The sequence below is a fragment of the Triplophysa dalaica genome, chromosome 17 (genome assembly GCF_015846415.1).
Source record: "Triplophysa dalaica isolate WHDGS20190420 chromosome 17, ASM1584641v1, whole genome shotgun sequence".
Taxonomy (NCBI): domain Eukaryota; kingdom Metazoa; phylum Chordata; class Actinopteri; order Cypriniformes; family Nemacheilidae; genus Triplophysa; species Triplophysa dalaica.
In genome coordinates, this window is record NC_079558.1 from 1,893,849 (window position 1) to 1,914,633 (window position 20,785).

Here is a 20,785-nt window from a genome sequence, read left to right on the forward strand (position 1 = left end):
CACATGAGTCTTTCCTTACCTCTGCTCTCAGGTCGGTGTTGTAGGAGAGAATGAAGATTGGCTGATGGTCCATCAGAGGTCTAATGAGCCTGACGCACGATCTCTGGAGGTCTCCGGCCTCAACCCCTATACATTCTATAGGTAACATCTATGCACCCAATCAGTCTACTTTTGAACTAACAGTAACATAAATCAATTTTTACTGATCTTAGTTTTTTACTGTTTACTCATCATATCAAGTGACGTACGGCTTGTATTTCCAGGTTTCGTATGCGTCAGGTCAACATAGTGGGCACCAGTCCACCCAGCCAACCTTCCAGAAAGATCCAAACCCTGCAAGCTCCTCCTGATATGGCCCCGGCCAACGTCACCCTGCGAACAGCCAGCGAGACAAGCCTTTGGCTCAGATGGGTGGTATGTTAAAGAAAGCCCACTCTATATGACGGATCAAGACACAATTTTGACGCACTTAACTTTTTTTTCGTTTATTTTCTCAGCCTCTTCCTGAGTGGGAGTACAACGGGAACCCTGATTCGGTGGGTTACCGTGTGCAGTACAGCAGGACTGGAGCTCCGTCTAAAGCGTTGCTGCATGTTATAGCCGACCGTTTGGAGAGAGAGTTCACCATCGAAGACCTGGAGGAGTGGACCGAGTATGAGGTCAGAGTTCAGGCCATCAATGGCATCGGAGCAGGACCCTGGAGTCAGCCCGTGCGCGGAAGAACCCGTGAATCTGGTAAAGAAGAGGACAGGCTTCAGGCATATTTATTGTATACATTTATATATCTATATTAGCCAAACTTAAAGGGATACTTTAACTTAAACTTTCACGTCAAAATGAACAATCTTTGATCGTTTACTCACCTTTATGTCATTCCAAATCTGCGCGATTTTCTATCTTCTGCAGAACACAAAAGATTTTTTTAAACAACGTTGGTGAAAAAAAAATTGGGACCCCATTGACTTTCTTTGCGAAAACCCATACAATATCATAAAGGGACATTCCTCAAAATATCTTATTTTGTGTTCTACAGAAGAAAGATTCACACAGGTTTTGAACGACATAAGGGTGAATAAATGATGACCAATTATTTTGTATACTATCCCTTTAACTAGTTTTACGTTTCCAAGTATCAAGAAGATCAAAGATCTTTCCGTGAATAAATAATTGGATTTAGTGAACTTGTAAAGTGGCTATATTACAACATCTCTTCAATGTGGTTTACTATAATTAAAGTCATATTTTTTGGGGCCGAAATATCTGTTTTGTATTGAATTTAAAATACCTTGCATTGTTCACATATGTGCAGTTCGGTTATAAATCATTTGGCTTATACAGTACGTGGGCACAGGATTTCCTGTTTAAACAAACTTAAATGGGCACAGGTCTTTTTTGGGGGGGTAGGTCTTTTCATTCATCTTGCGTGTTGAATGAGAAGTAAAACCTGACTTCCTTTAGACCACCTCTACTTCTCCCTCTTTACCTCCGTCTGCTCAACTGGATCTCCGTGGTGACCAGATTTCGAAGAGGCGGGCTTGAGATGAATAACCGTGTGTTGAGGAAATTGGTAACACATGGGGCCGTACGAATGACTCCCCTGTTTTTCTTTAGCCAAACAGACTCTTACAATCCAGCAAACAATGTTTGGGGATTAATGCCAGAGTACGAGAGTTACTGTCCCCAAAACAGTGAAAATCTGTTTTAGTGCTTTTGTGATGTGTGTCTGACAATCAGCAGACACTTCATCTCTCTTTATGTTTGACATGCATACACACAATTATAAATGTAACACACATATTTAACTACATTGAGAGCTTTGAAGGCCATTCTTTGTTTCTCTTTGAATGCAGTCCCTTCCTGTGGCCCCACCAATGTCTCCGCGTTTGCCACCACCTCCAGCAGCATCCTGGTTCGCTGGTTTGAAGTTCCAGAACCTGACCGGAATGGACTCATCCTGGGCTATAAGGTCTGTGAAGATCCTCGTGCGACATCACAAGTTTAATCACATTTTTATTGTTTATGATTAATATTAAATAAAGAATTACTCTGTTTAAGCCACAGGTATAGTCCGTTTGCACAACCCGTCCGCACGCAGGCCAAATTTTAAGACGAAACGCGTACAACATGTGCGAGAAATGTTAAGAGCCCACTAGGTGGAAATATACACACAGACAATTTGCGGTGTGCCATTGTCGAAGCAACACGCAGAAGTTAAGGAGCCAAAACGCTACAACAAAGAGTATGAGTACAATGGAGAACAATGTACTGCGCATGTGTCGAACTCGTCCATCCGCGTTTGTTTGCGAGACGCGGAATACCTTTGCTCTTGGAATATACTGTGTATACTTGGTCTCATTGTAAACCATTCATTCTAAAAGTTGTTCTTATTTTTATCAAAATAATAATGACTTGCTTCCCATCAAGAATGTTTTTTCTCTCTGTTGATGTGCTCAACATCATTGCTTGGGAGAAAAAATTGTCCCATTTACCCGTCACTCTCTACCCTTCTCTCATAGGTTGTGTATAAAGAGAAGGACTCTGATTCTCCTCTTCAGTTCTGGATGGTTGAAGGAAACGGCAGTCATAGTGTCCAGCTGACCGCACTGGGGAAGTACGTTCTGTATGAGATCCAGGTTCTCGCCTTCACTCGTATCGGAGATGGCCGGCCTAGCTCGCCTACGATCCTGGAGCGCACCCTGGATGATGGTGGGTCTGCTTGCATATTAACATCAGATATTAACATCAGATGGGTTTTTAGACGTGTCATGTGCATCATTTTTAGAGATGAGATGCAAAACCCTCTACGCTTCTGAAATTCTAAATGTAGAAGCCTGATGAGAAACACTCATTTAAATGAAAAGGGTTTCGCATCTGAACTCTTCATTAATACAGCACAAACTACAGAACAGCTTTGTGTGTGTGAGACTGAAAAAGGTGAAAAATATGCGATGTTGTATTTTAGTTCCCGGGTCGCCCGTCGTCATTCTTTTTCCTGAAGTGAGGACCACTTCGGTGCGACTGATCTGGCAGCCCCCCTCTCAACCCAATGGCATCATTCTGGGTACATGAGTTTGTTTGCTTGTTTTTATCTGTTTGTTTCTGTTCGTGATTATCAGTAACACTGTTATGCCTTCTTTTATTTAAAGTATTACATTTACCAATGTTAAGCTAATTTTATTGGATTTGTGCAATGACTCGATTGCTTCCTCTCTTAAAGACTAAATTAGTTTTACTTTAGTTCAGTAGCCTGTGTTTCCTCCAGTCATGCAATAAAGAGAACGGGTTATGTTATCCATTCCTTAACACAAAGAACTGTTTTGATTACCTGAAAGGAAAGCACATCCTGTTTTGATTTCTATGATGTCGTTGGTGTCCTCTCTAGCCTATCAGATCACGTACCGCCTGAACTCCACCAATAGCAACACGGCCACGTTTGACGTGCTGAACTCCAGCGCACGGCAGTATACGGTGACAGGACTGAGGCCGGAATCCGTCTACGTGTTTCGCATAAGAGCGCAGACACGCAAGGGCTGGGGGGAGGCGGCGGAGGCTTTGGTGGTCACCACAGTGAAGAGAGGTAACACATGTTAGCGTCACACGTCAACCAGAAAGAAGAAGAAAGCCCAAACTTAAAATCAGATCAGTGTGTAGATTGAGCCCTTTATTGTTATGAAGCATTCAAATAAATGATCACAGGTCTGATTTGAGTTTTCAGCTTTTAAATTATAAAATGAGTAAAAGATTATCTTGAATGCTGTGCTTTAGTGAAAATTGATGGCACGTAATGATTGACAAGAGGCTCCAAAAAAATTTGGGGGTCTCGCTATCCTTTACTGGCAGTCTCTGAGAGACTTGCTTTGTACAAAGGATGTGATTGTTTAGTGAAAAAATAAGATGTATTATTCAGTGTTTTTGCTTGTTTTCCGTTACAAATATAGAAAGAAGGTCTTATATATCCAAAAAATGTGGATGCTGAAAACAAGAAAAAATATCTTAAGTGGGTCAAGAAAAAATAAACTTAATTCAAAAAGACAACAAGTTTGTTTTTCTAAACCCACCGGCAGATTTTTTCCTGTGTTTTAAGCATAAAAACCTGATTATTTTAGAAATCAAGACTCAAGAAGCTTCTCAAGTAAATATATTCGGATTTAAGAACAGTTACAGTACATATTTTTACTGAAAAACAAAGCCAAAATACTGAGCAAGAAATTTTTGTTTTGCGTTGTGGACTCCAAGATCCATGTTTCTGTATGGGTCGATCTCTCAGATGGTCAAAGCTTTTGCTTATAAAATACATTTACTTATTATTTCATTGTAAATTCCGTTGAAACCTTTGACCTCCAGCACGACCCCAACCCACCAGCCGTCCTACAGTGCCTCAGGAGAACGTACAGGCGCGCAGCGTGCTGCTGGTATGGGAACCAGGCAGTGACGGTTTATCACCCGTGCGCTACTACACAGTTCAGGTCAGAGAGCTACCTCAGAAGAACTGGACGGTCCATTCTGCATCTGTCAGCCATGAGTCCAGTTCCTACATCGTGGACAGGTACAACAAAGACATCAGTAGAAATGTCCTGTGTGATTGAACAAAGACATTTAAAGGCTTTTTTTTTTAAATATAACAACTAAGTTTCATATCAGCCGTAGGAAAAATGAAAGAGAATATTTCGCTATTTATGTCAAATGAACTTTTTTTGCTTCATTCTGTGAAAAAAAGATTGTTTCTATTCGCAGTTAATGAAAACTTGAGAGATTTTCTTTTTGACCTCAAATAGGGCAAAGAAAACAAGTTAGTATTTACTTTCAAGCAATACAAAAAAATATATAGATTTTTATCACAATTTTTACGTGTCATCCAGTCTTTCACATTGCTGTTGCCTTTCGCTCCTAATGTTTGAGTTTAGTGAAGTTCAACAGACACTGGACTGAAATGGCCACAATACATCCAGAAAATGCTGATTAAATGAAAATTTGGAATGGTCTCTTTATTTATTCTGCTGCTGTATATCAATCTATTTGACTCTGAATGTGTTAAATGATTTAAAGTTCTGTGTTTTTGTGTTTCAGACTGAAGCCGTTTACTTCATATCAATTCAGGGTAAAAGCTACAAATGACATTGGAGACAGTGACTACAGTGATGAGAGTGAAGCCATCACTACGTTGCAGGATGGTAAGACCATAAATCATGTCCTATTTCACTGTAATATTAAAAATTATAACACAATTTCAATAACAACATATGCCTTTTCAAAAAAGGCACTCATGCACAATAACATTTATCTTAACAAATGTCATGAGTTGTATATATTTGGATATCAAAACCATTACAAACTGAGTCATTGACTGTTTTTGCAAACACTTTTGTTTGCGTTCAGTTTATATTGTGTCTGCATCATTTATGCTCACTCACACACAGCCGGGCTAACCTTCCCCTATAAAGCCAATTCATTCTGTATATGATCTCATGAATTGACCATTATACAGACCATAGATTCTATTCTGCCTTTGTAAGAGAGAGCTGTTTTATATCCACAATAGCAGCCAAGCTTTTACAGCAAACCCAGGTGATGCTATTGTATCCCAGCGATGATGTCATTGCTGAGGCAGTGGAGAAGATGAGGTCATACAGTATCTCTGGTTGCTATGAGACTCATTTGTACTGCTGCAACTTCAGTAGGAAGACAGGCCTGTGCATAATGCCCAACGCAACAAATCACCCTGTGGGACAGACTTGGCGGGTTTAGCGATGAAGGGTTTTGAGGGTTTATGTAGCATAAGACATTGTAACTAAAACGACATAATAGATTGCAAAGACCCGACTACTGTATACATCTGTCCATTTCCATGTGTATTTGCTTCTCTCTCCAGCACCAGATGAAGCTCCTTCTATCCTCTCGGTCACGCCACATACGACAACCTCAGTTCTGATTTGCTGGCAGGTAAGGGGGCGGGACTTTGCTCTCTGTTTCTTGTCATACATCCTACCAGACGGACCTATCAATCATCTGCTTGTAATAACAGAGCAAGGACGAAGCATGTTTGTTAAACACATGCTCTCAGAGTCACTCCTGAATTACAGTTCGACAGGCGCCAGGTTCAGGGTTTTAGCTACGGGGGTGGAAAACGGGCGAAAGAACGGGTTCCTCCCCCTGACACTTTCATTCAAGCTTTATTAGGGGAATTTCTTTGGTTTGCTTGAACGATCATAAAACTTTGGAATTTGTGAAAGAATAGTTTGTTTGACTGTTTAGGTTTGTCGGTGCATGCATCCAAAGCAAAGACATCTAACCTTTGGCTTGGGCAACATACATCTAGTGTTTTGACGTCAAAATTGTATGCTAAGGAATCACAAAGTGTGATTTAATTCCATCCACAAATCACACAGCAAAGTTGAAATGTCATATTTGTGCAGTCATATTTAACATGTAGATATTCTAAAAAAATAACGCCTTGTTTCTCCTTAAAACTGTGAACATTTCTTTAACTTTAACGAATTCTGACATTAACTCTACCTGTGGCATGGTTTTGGATGGGACTGATATTTCCTTTTGTGCCAATGGCAAATGCACACGTGATACACTCGACACACTTGTCTTCACCTTTGATGACAACGTTGATGATGTGGTGATGACATTGGATATCCTGTCATTCTCAGCCCCCACCTGAAGAGAAGATTAACGGGATTTTGCTGGGCTTCCGTATCCGGTACCGGGAGCTTCTCTATGACCGGCTCCGGAGTTTCAGTGTCCACCCCATCAGCAGTGCTTCGGCCGGATGGGGAGAGCTCACCTGTAAGCAGAACAACATACACTTGATGTGTACTATGAACTTTTGGAAAATCAAAGCATGCCACATAATTGCTTACTTTGAAAACCTTTGTTAAATACTTTTAATTTCAAGAATAAAATCACGTATAACTAATGAGATGACTACAAAATAATGATATACTTAGACCAAGAAATAATTTTTTTATATTTGTGTTTTCATAATTAACTGTTTTTAATATTACTTGCATATCATTTATAATATACGTTGTGTATATTATAATGTATTATATACAGTATAATAACAATATAATATCATATAAAATATAAGATATCTGAATAAAAGCGTGTAGCCAAATGCATGTAAATTTACTAGATTTTAAATACGGTAAATTTTTAGGCCACCACCAGCTTTGTTGTTTTAGCATGTTGTTTTAATGTCAATCCATATGTATTTGTCTGCCTCTTTATTTAGCTAAAAAACAGAAAATATAACAAATATGTCTAAAATGAGAATAAAAAAATTTCCTAACAGAATTTTTTCTATTTTCTAATATAATAATTTTTAGTTTTAGGTTCCCAATTAAGTTTTTCTGTACAATTGAAAGTATTATTATACGTTTTTAAACCATACATCTTCTCAATAATGTCTTCTTCTTCAGCTCCGTACAGCATGCGAAACATCAGTGTTTCATCTCTCGCTCAGTATGAGCTGGACAGTAAGTCACTTTCTTTTTCTTCATACAGTTTCATTCTCAGTCCATAAAACTTGACAGGCAAAGCCTTGCCTAAGAGTTGATAATGTGCAGTGTCTTTGACCCCTATGTTTTGACTATCTGCTATCAGCGAGCGTGTTCTCACATCACTGCTCAAGGCTGATAAAAACAGCAGAAATACATGTAAAGGGTCATGATGCAGCTTGAAAATTATGACAAACAACTGCAACTTTTATTAAATTTAGTATTATGGTTAAAGTGGTTATTTTTTATTCATCTCACCAGTGAGTGTGATTGTTTTAGGTGTGCATCTACAGTAGTTGTGCTTCAAACTCCTCCTCTTTCATGCAATCTCCTCCATCTCCTTACTCCTCCAACCTTCAACTTTCCTATGTCGCTTTTCAAAACCGCTTTTATTGGAGGTGTGAAGAACCTTTGCTGCAATAGGGGTTGTCGAGATATCTTAAAACCTCAGTCTGGTTCTGTCTGGTTTCCCTCGGCTCCTGACAGTTACAGGAAGAGCAGTGTGTCAGTCGAGGTCAGATAAAGATAACCAGACTGACTCATCTTCTTATTTTCCTGTGACCCAAAACTTATTACACAATTCACGAACCAAAAATGAACCACACATATGAACTAATATTTAGCAAATAAATATTTTTAGTCCTTTCTAGAATGCAATTGACAATAATTTTCAAAAAATTCAAATAAGTACTGAGCACAATGTGTTAGAGCGTTGTGTTGTGTTATATATTGCCAGGAAACATTTATGAGGAATGCAAGTCTCAAGTTTCATGTGTTTCTTTGCAGATCTAATGAAACACAAGCGCTATGAAATCAGAATGAGCGTTTACAACGCTGTGGGTGAAGGTCCAACCAGTTCACCGCAGGAAGTCTTTGTGGGTGAAGCAGGTACATTTTGAACTACTCTTTGTTTATAAATCCCTTTCATGTCCATTTTTCTCTGTTTGATTTTTTGAGTCCCTCCCACAGTTCCAACTGCTCCGCCTCAGAATGTTGTCATCCAATCAGCTACAGCAACACAATTTGATGTGACGTGGGACCCGCCTCCGCTGGAGACCCAGAACGGAGATATTCAGGGTTATAAGGTTAGAGTCTGATGATTTTTTTTTAAATGATTTTAAAGGGTTTTGTGCATGTGCTAAGGGAAAGTTCATCCAAAAATCTAAAACGCGTCATCATATATTCACCCCAATGTCATTCAAAACCTGTATGTCTCTTTCCTTTGTGTAAAACAAAAGAAGATATTTTGAAAAATGTCTGGTTTTCATTTCCATGAAATGGGGCCCAATGTAGTTTGGTTACCATAGTTCTTCAAAATATCAGGTTTGAAATGACACAAGGGTGGGTAAATGATGAAAGAATTTTCCTTTTTTGATGACCTGTCCCTTTAAGTCATTGGGGTAGGTGTGGATAGATTAACATTTCTCTTTAGTTTTTGTTATTCCTTGTAAGTCTAACATATGCAAAACACTAATACGAGTGGGATTTATTTGTTTACCTCTGCAGATCTTCTTTTGGGAATATAAACGTAAAAACGAGACGGAGAAACTCCGCACTCTCTTCCTGCCCGAGGGAATCGTGAAGCTCAAGAATCTGACGGGCTACACCACTTACATGATCAGCATTGCTGCTTTCAATGCAGCTGGGGACGGCCCTCGCAGCCCCCCCACCAGAGCACGAACGCAACAAGCTGGTGAGGAACCTTTGGGCAGTTGTCTTCTAATCTGTTCCTTTCAAGGTCTTCGCGCATATCAGCGTTGATAAGACGAAAACGCTGGTTCCAGCTCTTGTGTTAGGAACTTGATATACCGAGAACTGGATGGCCCTTATCATGGTGTTCCATTACTGTGATAACTAAGCTTATATAACTGTCATTTGCCGATTTTAACTTGTTCGATGTTGCAGTCCATAGTATTTCAGATGTAGTGAGACCACCTAGAGTGTACACTAGAGTAAAATCAAAACAACACAAAAGCATTGTCTGCATTTTGGAAAGTCTATATTTATTTTAAGTAAAATGGGCACCTTTTCCCAATTGATGTTATAGGGTATGTATATATGTATATATGATGAACACAAAGAAAGATATTTTGGAAAGTGTGAGCAACTGACATTTCTAGGACACCATTGACTACCATAGTAGGAAAAAATTATGTATTCAAGTTATGGGTCACCTATGACTACCGTTTTATTACCAAGGCACTCAGTGGTACTCATTCTTCAAGATATCTTTTTTCGTGGTGAATCTAACAAAGAAATTTATGCAGGTTTGGATCAACTAAACATTATCCCTTTAAGTAGAATACAGTGCTGAGCTAAAACAGTCATAAGGACTTAAAGGGATAGTTCAGCCAAAAACGTTTACTTACTCACCCTTCGGCCATCCGAGATTTAGGTGACATTTTTTCTTTAGAACCATAAAGAAGATTGTTTGGTAAATCCGCAGCCCTCTCTGCTTCATATAATGGGAAAATATGGGGTCCACCTGTCTAAGAGTTCCTAAAGCACATAATACCAAAAAGCGGCTCCTGGCAACATGTTGACGTTTCGTGAAGTGATTCGCTCGATATTTTCATAAATTTGAACGTCATTTTTAAAACGTAACAGACGCTGGTATGCCATACACCACCAAAGACTACAAGAAGACGATTCTGTGTGATTGTGTGCAGATGCTGCACATTATGGCTAATATTATTAAAAATGAAATTCAGCTTTATGAAAATATCAAACGATTCGCTTCACGAAACGTCAACATGTCACCAGGAGCCGCTGTTTGGAATTATGTGCTTTAGGAACTCTAAGACAGGTGGACCCCATAGACTCCCATTATATAAAGCAGAGAGGGCTGCGGACTTACCAAAAAATCTTCTTTATGGTTCTACTGAAGAAAAAATATCACCTACATCTCGGATAGAGCTAAGGTAAGTAAATAAACGACAAATTGGAGTTTTGGGCTGAACTATCCCTTTAAATGGCTTAAAGACAACATTTATTTTACTCTTAACACAGTCGGTCAGAGGTTTGGAATGATGGAAACTGTTTGAAATTATTTATTTGTCCAAACATTTGTGAATGTGAGCCATTGCCAAGAAACATCGCAAAACCCAATAAGTAACTTTTTCCTCCCATGATTTGAAAAAAGCTATTTCAGAATGCCGTGACTGAAAATGATTTTGCCTCATGCTGTGCAGCTGATCTAAGAAGTACAGACGGTACAAAAAATAGTTGGTTTAACACTTGGTGTGGCACCATCGTTTTTCTATGCAGTATGTGATGTCTGCACCTACTTTATCAAATGTTAAATACAGCAAGCTGTATTAAGTTCCCAGATTGAAAGTGAATTTCAGGGGATGAAGACAGACAGACGGACAGCTTCAATGCTGTCTTTATCATTATCTCTGACTATCATTATTTTCCTCTTTCAGCTCCCAGTGCACCCAGTTTCATCCATTTCAGCGAGCTCACCACCACCTCCGTCAACGTCTCCTGGGGCGAGCCGGTTTTTCCCAACGGCATCATCGACGGCTACAGACTCATCTACGAGCCCTGCATGGCTGTCGATGGTCAGTGTTTCTCTCATTTTCACTGTGGTAGAATCAATTATATGATGGTTAAAGAACATCGGTTACCTATTGGGATTCATTTGTGAGCAGCATTTAGATTATTTTGTTAGATGTGTTCATAGGTTTCGTTCAATAGTTCAAGTTCTAGTACTACAAGATACAAACATTTTATTCACGCGGCTAGTTATTAACAGAATAGTGTGTGAATGTGTGTTTGTGTGTGCTGGGTCGGGAGTACGTTTGCACGTTGTAAAGGGGCACCCAAGGTCTTATTTAGAAAGACAATGTTACAAATCAATCATGACCAAAAATTTTCTTTTTACCCAAAGTGGGTGAACTAAAAAATTCACACATCTCAAATGTTTATGTTTCGTTGCATTGCGTCTTTGCGCATAATCGGTTACGTTGACACATCGTTGCAGCACTATTCTTAATAATGTTACCTTGCCAATCATTTATTTACATTTAGGCATTTGGCAATTGCTTTTATCCAAAGTATTAAACAGTGCATTGAATGTCCAATGCATTTAATATATTTAAGTGTTTCCATTACCTTTGCTACTATCACGCTCTACCAGTTGAGCTACAAGAACACCAAACTGAGATTTAGCGAAAAAAGAGCTTGATGCCCTCCGTGTGTATGTGAGCGTGTACGTGTAGAGCTCTGGTTGCCTGAACTAAACGCAGTGTGTTTGTCTAGAGTCCTCAGTGGCCTGTGTCGACTGTCTTCACTCCCCCTCCCCCCCAGGCGTCAGTAAGATCGTGACGGTGGACGTGAAGGGAAACGCCCCCTTGTGGCTGAAAATCAAAGACCTGGCTGACGGCGTCACGTACAACTACCGCATACGCGCCAAAACCTTCACCTACGGCCCAGAAGTGGAGGCCAACATCACAACGGGACCTGGAGAAGGTTCGTCTGTATACCTCTATCTAGACGAGATAAAAAAATTTTTTTAATTTATTTTATTTTAAAGTAATGAGCAATGAATTTGCGATTAGGAGCCCCAGGCCCTCCCGGTGAACCCTTCATCTCTCGATATGGCTCCGCCCTCACCATCCACTGGGCCAATGGGGATCCTGGAAGGGCACCCATCACACGCTACGTCATAGAGGCCAGACCCTCAGGTGAGATAATCAGTGATGAAAATTTGGAAACGTTGAAGCTGTGGTGTTCCTGTTCTATTCTATCCATTCTGCTCATGAGGGTGTTGTAGGTGTGAATTGCATGTTATCATCTCCTCTCCACTGTTTCTGTCATTTAAGAGTGTTAAAATGCAGTGAAATGAAAGACATAGAGACATTTCGCGCACATAATACTGAACTGATTAAAAATGCAGTAAAAAAATGTTAGATCAATGCAGTCAATAAAAAGAAGCCAGCATGAAACTCATAATTATGGAAATCAGTAAACACAAATCAGAGATCAGTCTCAGGTTTAGTCTAATATACAGCCAAAATCATTCCACACACAGTCTGAAACAATGAAGATTGATTTTAGACGTCTCGGTCTGGTAAAAAGTCACTGGCGGCATTTTGTGTCACATGACAGAGATTTATGAATGTGAGCTTTTGAAAATCAGATTACCTCCATGGTTGAAGAGAAGCCTCAGTCCCAAATGTAAGAAGAGAGAGATGGGATTGATTCAAGAAACTGTGTGGATCAGAGATGTATCCCGACTGTCTTTGAATGCGGTTCCAGCACACGTGGTGGAATATTATTTTGAAGGTTACCGTAAAGAGACTGCATTGTAATTTCTATACCAGGCCTGGCATGTGTTGATCTACATGAACCATTTCTGCAGACACTTTGGGTTTATGGTAGTGCGTTATAAACGTAAGACGAAGCTAAAATGAATTGTGATGTATTGCCAGGATCATCTAGTGAAGATGAAACTGTGTTGGATGAGGTATCGCCTGTGGATTATCAGTTCTGCGAGTTTCTTATTAGCTTATTACCTTGTGCTCTTAAAGGGACAGTTCACCAAAAACAAATCGCCACAAATTGTCATGCCTTTTATTTAAAAGAAATGTCTCAGTGGTTCTGTGTCCATATGATAGAAGTCAATGAGAGGCAATTTTGTTTGGTTACCGACCGATTCATACGACAAAGAGGTTTTAAATGAAAACGAATGACTGCTTTTTCTTTCTCAAACTAATAATCAGATGAAGGCTTATGGGACATCTTAATCAAGGACATTCCCAAGGAGGTGACGTCATACACCTTCAACATGGATATCTTGAAACAGGGAATCAGCTATGACTTCCGGGTCATCGGGGTGAACGACTATGGGTACGGCTCTCCCAGTCAACCCTCCCCATCCATTTCAGGTTAGTTCAACGCTCAAGGTGGTCTTATATTTAGGTGGACAGATTAGATGTGTCAATTCTTCTAATGATAAATGCATGTCTTCACGTCCAGCTCAAAAGGTGGCTCCATTCTATGAGGAATGGTGGTTTCTGGTGGTGGTGGCTCTGGTGGGGCTTATATTCATCCTGCTTCTAGTTTTCATTCTCATCATCAGAGGCCAAAGCAAGAAATATGCCAAAAAATCGGACTCAGGTACGGTCTGTCCATCTGTCACTCTGTTTTACGGCTGCCTGTCTGTCTGTCCTTGTGTCCATTTGACTGCTATATTTCTGTCTGCCTTTCTGTGTACAGTATTTGTCTGTTTGTTGTGACTGCCTGTCTGTATATCTCTATTTGCTTGTCTGTCTCTCTGTCTGCATACATTTCTGTCTGCCTGTGTCTGATCTCTTGTAGGTGTCTATCTGTCTGGTTGTCTCTCTGTCTATATGTCTGTATGAATGTCTGTATATCTATAGTCCCTCTGTGTATATATATATATATATATATATATATCTGTGTCTGTCTGTCGGTCTCGTTGTCTTTTATGACTGTCTGTCTTTCTGTTTCTGACTGCTAGCTTTCTCTCTTTCTATTTATGTGTCTGCCTGTCTGTCTATGAATCTGTCTTGTTGCATCTGTTAGTCTATGCTGTATATCTGTCTGTCTGTATCTTTCTATGTTTACGTCTATCTATTTGTACGGTATATCTGTTCAGTGTGTTTGTTTGTCTTTCTGTCTGCATCTGTCTGTTGTGTCTGTCTGTCTCAAGTGTCTGTTAGTGTTTATGTAATTTATACAAGTGAGTCTTGTCGATTGAAGTAGCATTATTGCAGTTGTGACATCATCAGTTTGATGTGTGTGAGTGGTCAGTATTTCTGCACTGAACACACCAACCACCACAAAAGCGTGGCCATGTAGGTCACTACACACACAGAGGGAGTACGAGAGGCCACGTTTGCCCACACAACCACCCTTCTTCTCTAACACACAAACATCATTCACATAACACAACCCAGCCCAGCACTGTGTTGTGTCTATAATATGTTTTCTCAAACATTTTCTGTTACCTGGTACACTATAGTAGCTTAATGGATTTTGAAGGAAAATTTTCACACACAATTTTGTCACCTGACTTAGATTATGTGGTTTGTGGTGAGTTTTGTTGATCACCTTGTTATGATCAGTTCTGAAACCATTTCTATTCCAATGCAGTTAGACCTAAAGCACTTTTGACAGTTTGTTGTAATGTGGTAAAATGATCCACTGAGTTATTTATTGAAACAAAACAGACCAGAATGATCACATACTGTATCTATATCTACATACATTCAGGCAACAACTCAAACTGTAACGCACTAACACATGGTGAGATGGTCAGCCTGGACGAGAGCCGCTTCCCTGCCCTGGAACTCAACAATCGACGGCTGTCCGTCAAAAATTCCTTCTGTCGCAAAAATGGTGTCTATACTAGGTGAGTCTTTTTTCTTTCTTTCTTTCTGTTTTTTTTCTTTCTTTCTTTCTTTCTTTCTTTATGTTTGTTTTTTTCTTTCTTTCTGTTTCTTTCTTTTTCTTTCTCTTTCTTTCTTTCTTTCTTTCAGTTTCTTTCAGTTTCTTTCTCTGTCTCTCTCCTTCTTTCTCTTTCTTTCTTCATTTCTTTCTTTCTTTCTTTTTTTCTTACTCAGCTCTCTCTCATTCTTTCCAACTCTGTGCATTGCTTTTTCGTTTTTCTTTCATTGACCGCCTTTTTTACCTTGTATTATCACTGCAAAGGGATTTTAGAGGTTTGCTTTTCTCAACAGATTTTCTGCTTTCTGCATTTTGCGCCAACATCACATGCTGAGATTTACATTATGACTGGAACACTAATAAAAAATACACACGAAATGCACAACAATAGTTGTCACTCATCGCTTTGTCTGGAAAACGAGTTATTTTGAATGGTTAATTTTGAGTTTTGTAGTAAATCAGTGACTACATGGTCTTATATTTTCTTTGCACATACTATACAGTAGTCTTTTAAACTTCCATTATGTTTCAACCACGTGGCAGTAAAGAAGCAAAAATAGCCTTCATCCGTTTCATTCATCATGGAAAGACTAATGGAATTGCCAAACAACTATCTTCTAGAGACCATACTTTCCATCATAAAACTCCACTTCTTTGACGTGTCACGGGATAAGTGAAATAACAGAATCGGATGCTGCCAAATCTCTTCCTGAAAAGTAATCTTAACAAAATAAGTATAATATATATTTATTTTAGAAGATTCCTAACAAAGCTACATTTCAATTTATTGTCTATTATCTATTTTATCCAACAGGATCACCTACACACTAAAGTTTAATACTTATTGTTATTTTTAAGTGATGCTAGTAGTCCTACTCGGCTAAATTAATCTGTTAATTAAACATTGTTAAAACTAATAAGATAAATCCTTCAAAATTGTGTACGATCGCTCTTTAAGAAGAAAACAGATGTGTCGTGTAAGTTCCATCAACAATCAGGTGAAGATATCTGTCCCATTATCACTCCTTGGCTCTTATCTTCCACTTTCATTCGGCCTGGGTCACCTTGAGATGGATCAAAGGTCTCCTGGTCTTTGAGAGGATGCCAGGTCTCTTTCCTCTGGCTGGAGATTAAGGGAAAGGTGTGGAAGGAATGCACAGATGAAGTTTCTGAAGTCTGTGGTGCGGTGAAAAGTAAATGAAAAACAACTACGAGAATCTTATATCTGGAACAAATCCCCCAACAGGGCCGGTTTGAGTTAGTTCAAGCATGCTATTTTGCAGTTATAACCTCAATAGTTTTATGAAACACAATAGCTCATGTTACACAATATACTCACTGTTTTAAGGACTGTCACCCTGAGCCGAGATTTGAGATCTAAATCATTGTCCTTCTTCCGCATCTGTTATGGCCTGTCTGCGGTTTCTCAAACAAAACCCACTGTCAGAAGGAAAGAATTTTGTGTACAGCGTAAACCATTTGTTTCTTATTGACTGTAACTGACATTTTTAGTTTTTTACTTTAGCAATGCACCAAGTTGTGTATTGAGTAAATTGTATTGTTTTATCTTTTGTTTTGTCGACTGCAGATAGCTGACAAGTGCTGTCACAATTATGAAATAATCGTCTTATCGCAATTATTTGACATAAACGCAATTATTTCAGATAACCACAATGATTGTAAATTCTAAGAAAACAAGCTTGATCTGCAGCATTTTACATCCACCGTCCTTGAGAAATCAGATTTGTACTTTTGTGTTTATGAGTTTTATTAAAGTGATTCCAGATGTGCTTAATCTACACAGCGAGACGACATCATCCTCATTTCTCAGTTTTTTCTGTTAAGACACTCTTTCCTGTTAAGGTCTCTCTATAGGGAATGTGAGTTATTTACAGAATTTTCACATTTTAATGTATCTATATTTTATTAATTGATTATATTAATTGTAAAAAATCATCGTTATTATCGTCAAAGCCTTTAAACAGACAATTAATAATAGCCATAATCGCAATTATTTAATCGAATTAACCAAATTTCATCATCGTAACAGCACAGTAGCTGACCAGGCATGTTTATAACACACACATATACTGTAACAGACAGCACATTCTGCAGGTCACACACAATTGTACTATTCGTACACTGGGCACAGTGTTTGGAAACGTGACAGCAGTTAGATTCGCAGAAACAGAGGGATCTGTCTAAAGACGTATTTATTATCTGAGTGAGGTTAACACAGGGTTAGAGGTTACATCAGCCTCTCCAGCTGTTCTGTCTCAATCCTGAGTCCCGCCCATAGCCAAGAAAATCAGATTCCTCAAATTGTGATTATGTTTGCCAAGACTTTTAGTTTAGATTTTATTATAAAATAAGGAGATCTTTTGGACCATTCTGTTTACATTGAAGAGACAATTCACCTTAAACACAAATTCTTTCATTATTTATTTACACTCATGTCATTCAAAACTTTTTTCTGAGGAGCACAAAAGAAGATATTTTAAGAAATGTCTCTGTGGTTTTGTGTCTATACAATGGAAGTCTACCATTCCGTTTACCATCATTCTGTAAAACATCTTCTTTTGTGTTCAGCAGAAAAATTTAAGTCATGACAAGTAAACGATGAAAGAATTTTCATTTGTAGAGTAAACAATCCCTTCATTTGAATGGCTTTTTACTCTCTGTATGTTAACATGTGATTGATTTGTGTCTATTTCTTTACTAAGAACATCTCTGACTAAGATTCATAAATGAGATTCCACAATTCAGTTAATTCAGTAAATGTCACAAAGTCACAGAAAATATGTCACTGTTAAATGATTCTCAAAACTGTATTGGACAGCAGAATCCAATGTATTTTTAAGATGAAAACAACATTCAGCATTTTCTTTGTGCTTTTGATGTGTCTGAAAATACCAGAATTTATTGATCTTTCTGCTCCATTGTGCAAGTTTTAAATGTTTCCAAATTTGTACATTGCAGCTTTGTGTATAACCTCCTCAATACATTTTTTCAGGAAGAAAAAGTGCAGACAGTAAAAGGAAATTTGTCTTTTTACAGTTGGCATATAAACCAGAAATGAAAATATATTTTTATTCCTGCTCTCCAGCGATGTGTCATAGAGGTTTAATTATGCAGAAACCCCTCAGAGCTGGCATCTCACGGTCGTCTCATGATGCTCATAAAGAATCTCCGCTTATACAGACACACACTGTACCTCATTCACCCAACAAAGAGACAAGTGTCTCCAGTCAGAGATACTGCCAAATCATTTCCAAAGGTTAATGCATAGTCGAATAGAGTCAGGAATATTTGCTGAATATTACTTCATTTATTTATAACCAAAACATTTTACTGTTCTTATTGTGCCTTAATTTTGAAATATTGTACTAAAATAAAAAGCTTTTATTTATAGACCAGGAGCTTTTTTAAGTGCAAATTCTTCCAAGTTTATGTGGGTTGCTTAATGTTTTATTAAAGGCGCATGTTTGTGGCTTGCCTTAGAATGAATAGTTTTGTGTGAAAATTTGTGGGTATCACAAATACCTGAGACCTGAGCTGTGTCCTTTTTTACATAACAAAATTACATTCTCTGACATTTGAATCATATTTATACTTTTTTAATTTATTTTTTAATTGGTTGCAATCATTGCACAGCACAAAGGCTCTGTCTATGTGATAGAATACAATAAAAGAAATAAATCTGACGAAATTCTGACCACACCATCTCTTTTCCTCAGGTCTCCTCCTCGGCCCAGTCCAGGTAGCCTTCACTACTCCGACGAGGACGTCAGCACCAAATACAACGACCTGATCCCAGCGGAGAGCAGCAGTCTCACAGAGAAACCCTCAGAGATCTCCGATTCACAGGTAACAAATATTCCGACACGTGAGGTTATCCGTCTGTGCGTTGTCTGCTTAAAACAGGATTGCTGATGCTAAATATAGGGACTTCATTATAGAATAGAACTAGTTGAAATTCCCGAAATGAGCAGTTTTAATAGGACGGCTTTCATTGTGCTGAGATGTTCTCAGAGGTAGGATACAGATCTTCGGAAGTGGTCTGCTCTACCCTACTTGAGGTGTTGGCTGCAGGATGGTCTAAATCATGCATTGCTGTGGGGGCTAGGATAGTCATTTAGATCTATTTTTGTCCAATAAAAGTGCAAGGCCTCATAACACCTTTTATGGCGCTCTGTCAACTTTGTAAGTAGGATGTCTACACAGGTAGCATCTTTTTTGTAATTGATCCTCAAATAGAAATATTGCTCCACATGCTTTGTAGTTTGCTATCACACATACATATCACACACACATATACTACTATAATTGTCTGTGTCAGTATAAATACTATTATTATATAGATTATTCAATTTTTATGATTCCTGTTTAATTAATTTGTACTATGTGTGTGTGTCAGCTTTGGGCATGGCAAAACCATTTAGATCCATTCACTGTGTTTTGACAACTTTTTATTTATTTATTCACAATAATAATATAATGTTTATGTTGGTTATTTATTTATTTTATCAAAAAAAATGCATTTCACAATTTCCAAGTAGCCCGAGTACATTGACTGTATAATGTATTTATTCTCTAATTGTACATATAACTAAAATGACATTGGCAACTAAGTCCCGTTGTTTTTCAGAACATTTCGAAACCATATCAAAATCTTCTTGTAGAAAAAGTGAGAGAGAATGCTGCTGTTGTTTTTATTTGAATGTCACCTTGACAGATCTCCCAAAAAACACTCACATGACCCCAAACAAAAGTTCTTAATTTCATATCCCCTCAATCTTCACTGCCGTCTGCTAACCACCAACCACCTTCCCGACCGCTGGCATCTGTTTGGCTGCGCCTCGTGCTCCCGAACAGTCCGTCTCCTGTTCCCCCTCCACACCGTGCCTCAGTCGGGTGTCATCACCGTTAGGCAGGGCGAAGAGAGATGCCCGAATGTCTCTTAGAAGTTTTATTGAGCGGATAACTCCAGGCTATTGCACATCCATTGAGCTGTCTCTAAAAGGAGAAGAGCTGCCACTGCGACATATAGGCTGTCATTGTTCTTGACCAAAAAAAAAATTCTTAAATAGGGCTTAAATTCTGTCGACATGGCAACCAACCTGAGCTCCTCTATAGCCGGGACTGTGCTTGAATTAACGTGTGCAATTAAGTGTAGTCTTATATGCGTCTGTGTGAAATGTGTTGGATGGAAATGCACTTATAAAGTCCATTTTAAGTCTGATTTAAGTTGCTTTTGGTTTTTCTATGAAGCGCTGTCATCGCGGCTGCAGCGAGCAGCGGGGATCATACAGGCAGTCCTCCATAACAAAGAATCACTGTGTTAATTGGCTGTCTCAGTCATGTGAGCATTTCAATGTCAATACTGGAATATTCACTCCGGAGATAGCTCTTGGAAGTTCCTGCTGATGGAAATTGTTTGTCTAAATCCCTCTTCATTTATTGTGAAAGTTTAGTGTCTTTCTGGATGCCCAGCAGACTTCTGTTTAGAGTTCATGACAGCTTTCCACAAATACGCTCTCTTAAGGGTGACAATAATTGCACACAGATGGACAGATTCAAGCACAAAGTTTATCCACAAAGTAAAATGCATTCTTCAAACTCTCTAAAACACATAAAAATGTTCTTATAAAAAACTAAGTAGGCCTATTTACAAGTTTTTTTTAAGTTTATTAAAATTAGGGATGGGCCCGATACTAAGCTCATGTATACTCGTACTCGTAAAAATGCACCGATACCAAAGAACGATACCTTGTGTGTCATAACTGACAGAACTGACTGAGATTTGTTCTGAAATTTTCTTTGAAAGTTTGTGAAAAGCACATCAAATTATTACTTTTTTCATA

The 20,785-nt window shown here is 38.7% G+C and overlaps 1 protein-coding gene across 1 annotated transcript in view; it reads left to right on the forward strand.

Annotated features, from left to right (window-relative positions):
• Positions 1-20,785, forward strand: part of sdk2b (sidekick cell adhesion molecule 2b) — a 232,147-nt gene that overhangs the window by 204,506 nt on the left and 6,856 nt on the right. Inside the window, 22 exon segments of the mRNA XM_056771461.1 lie at positions 32-141; positions 264-414; positions 498-735; positions 1,851-1,966; positions 2,517-2,706; positions 2,963-3,061; positions 3,383-3,577; positions 4,345-4,546; positions 5,068-5,171; positions 5,870-5,940; positions 6,657-6,792; positions 7,428-7,484; positions 8,292-8,393; positions 8,475-8,590; positions 9,012-9,198; positions 10,931-11,068; positions 11,769-11,978; positions 12,068-12,193; positions 13,232-13,396; positions 13,488-13,628; positions 14,748-14,886; positions 18,659-18,788. Coding sequence (XP_056627439.1) covers positions 32-141; positions 264-414; positions 498-735; positions 1,851-1,966; positions 2,517-2,706; positions 2,963-3,061; positions 3,383-3,577; positions 4,345-4,546; positions 5,068-5,171; positions 5,870-5,940; positions 6,657-6,792; positions 7,428-7,484; positions 8,292-8,393; positions 8,475-8,590; positions 9,012-9,198; positions 10,931-11,068; positions 11,769-11,978; positions 12,068-12,193; positions 13,232-13,396; positions 13,488-13,628; positions 14,748-14,886; positions 18,659-18,788 — 3,123 coding nt within the window.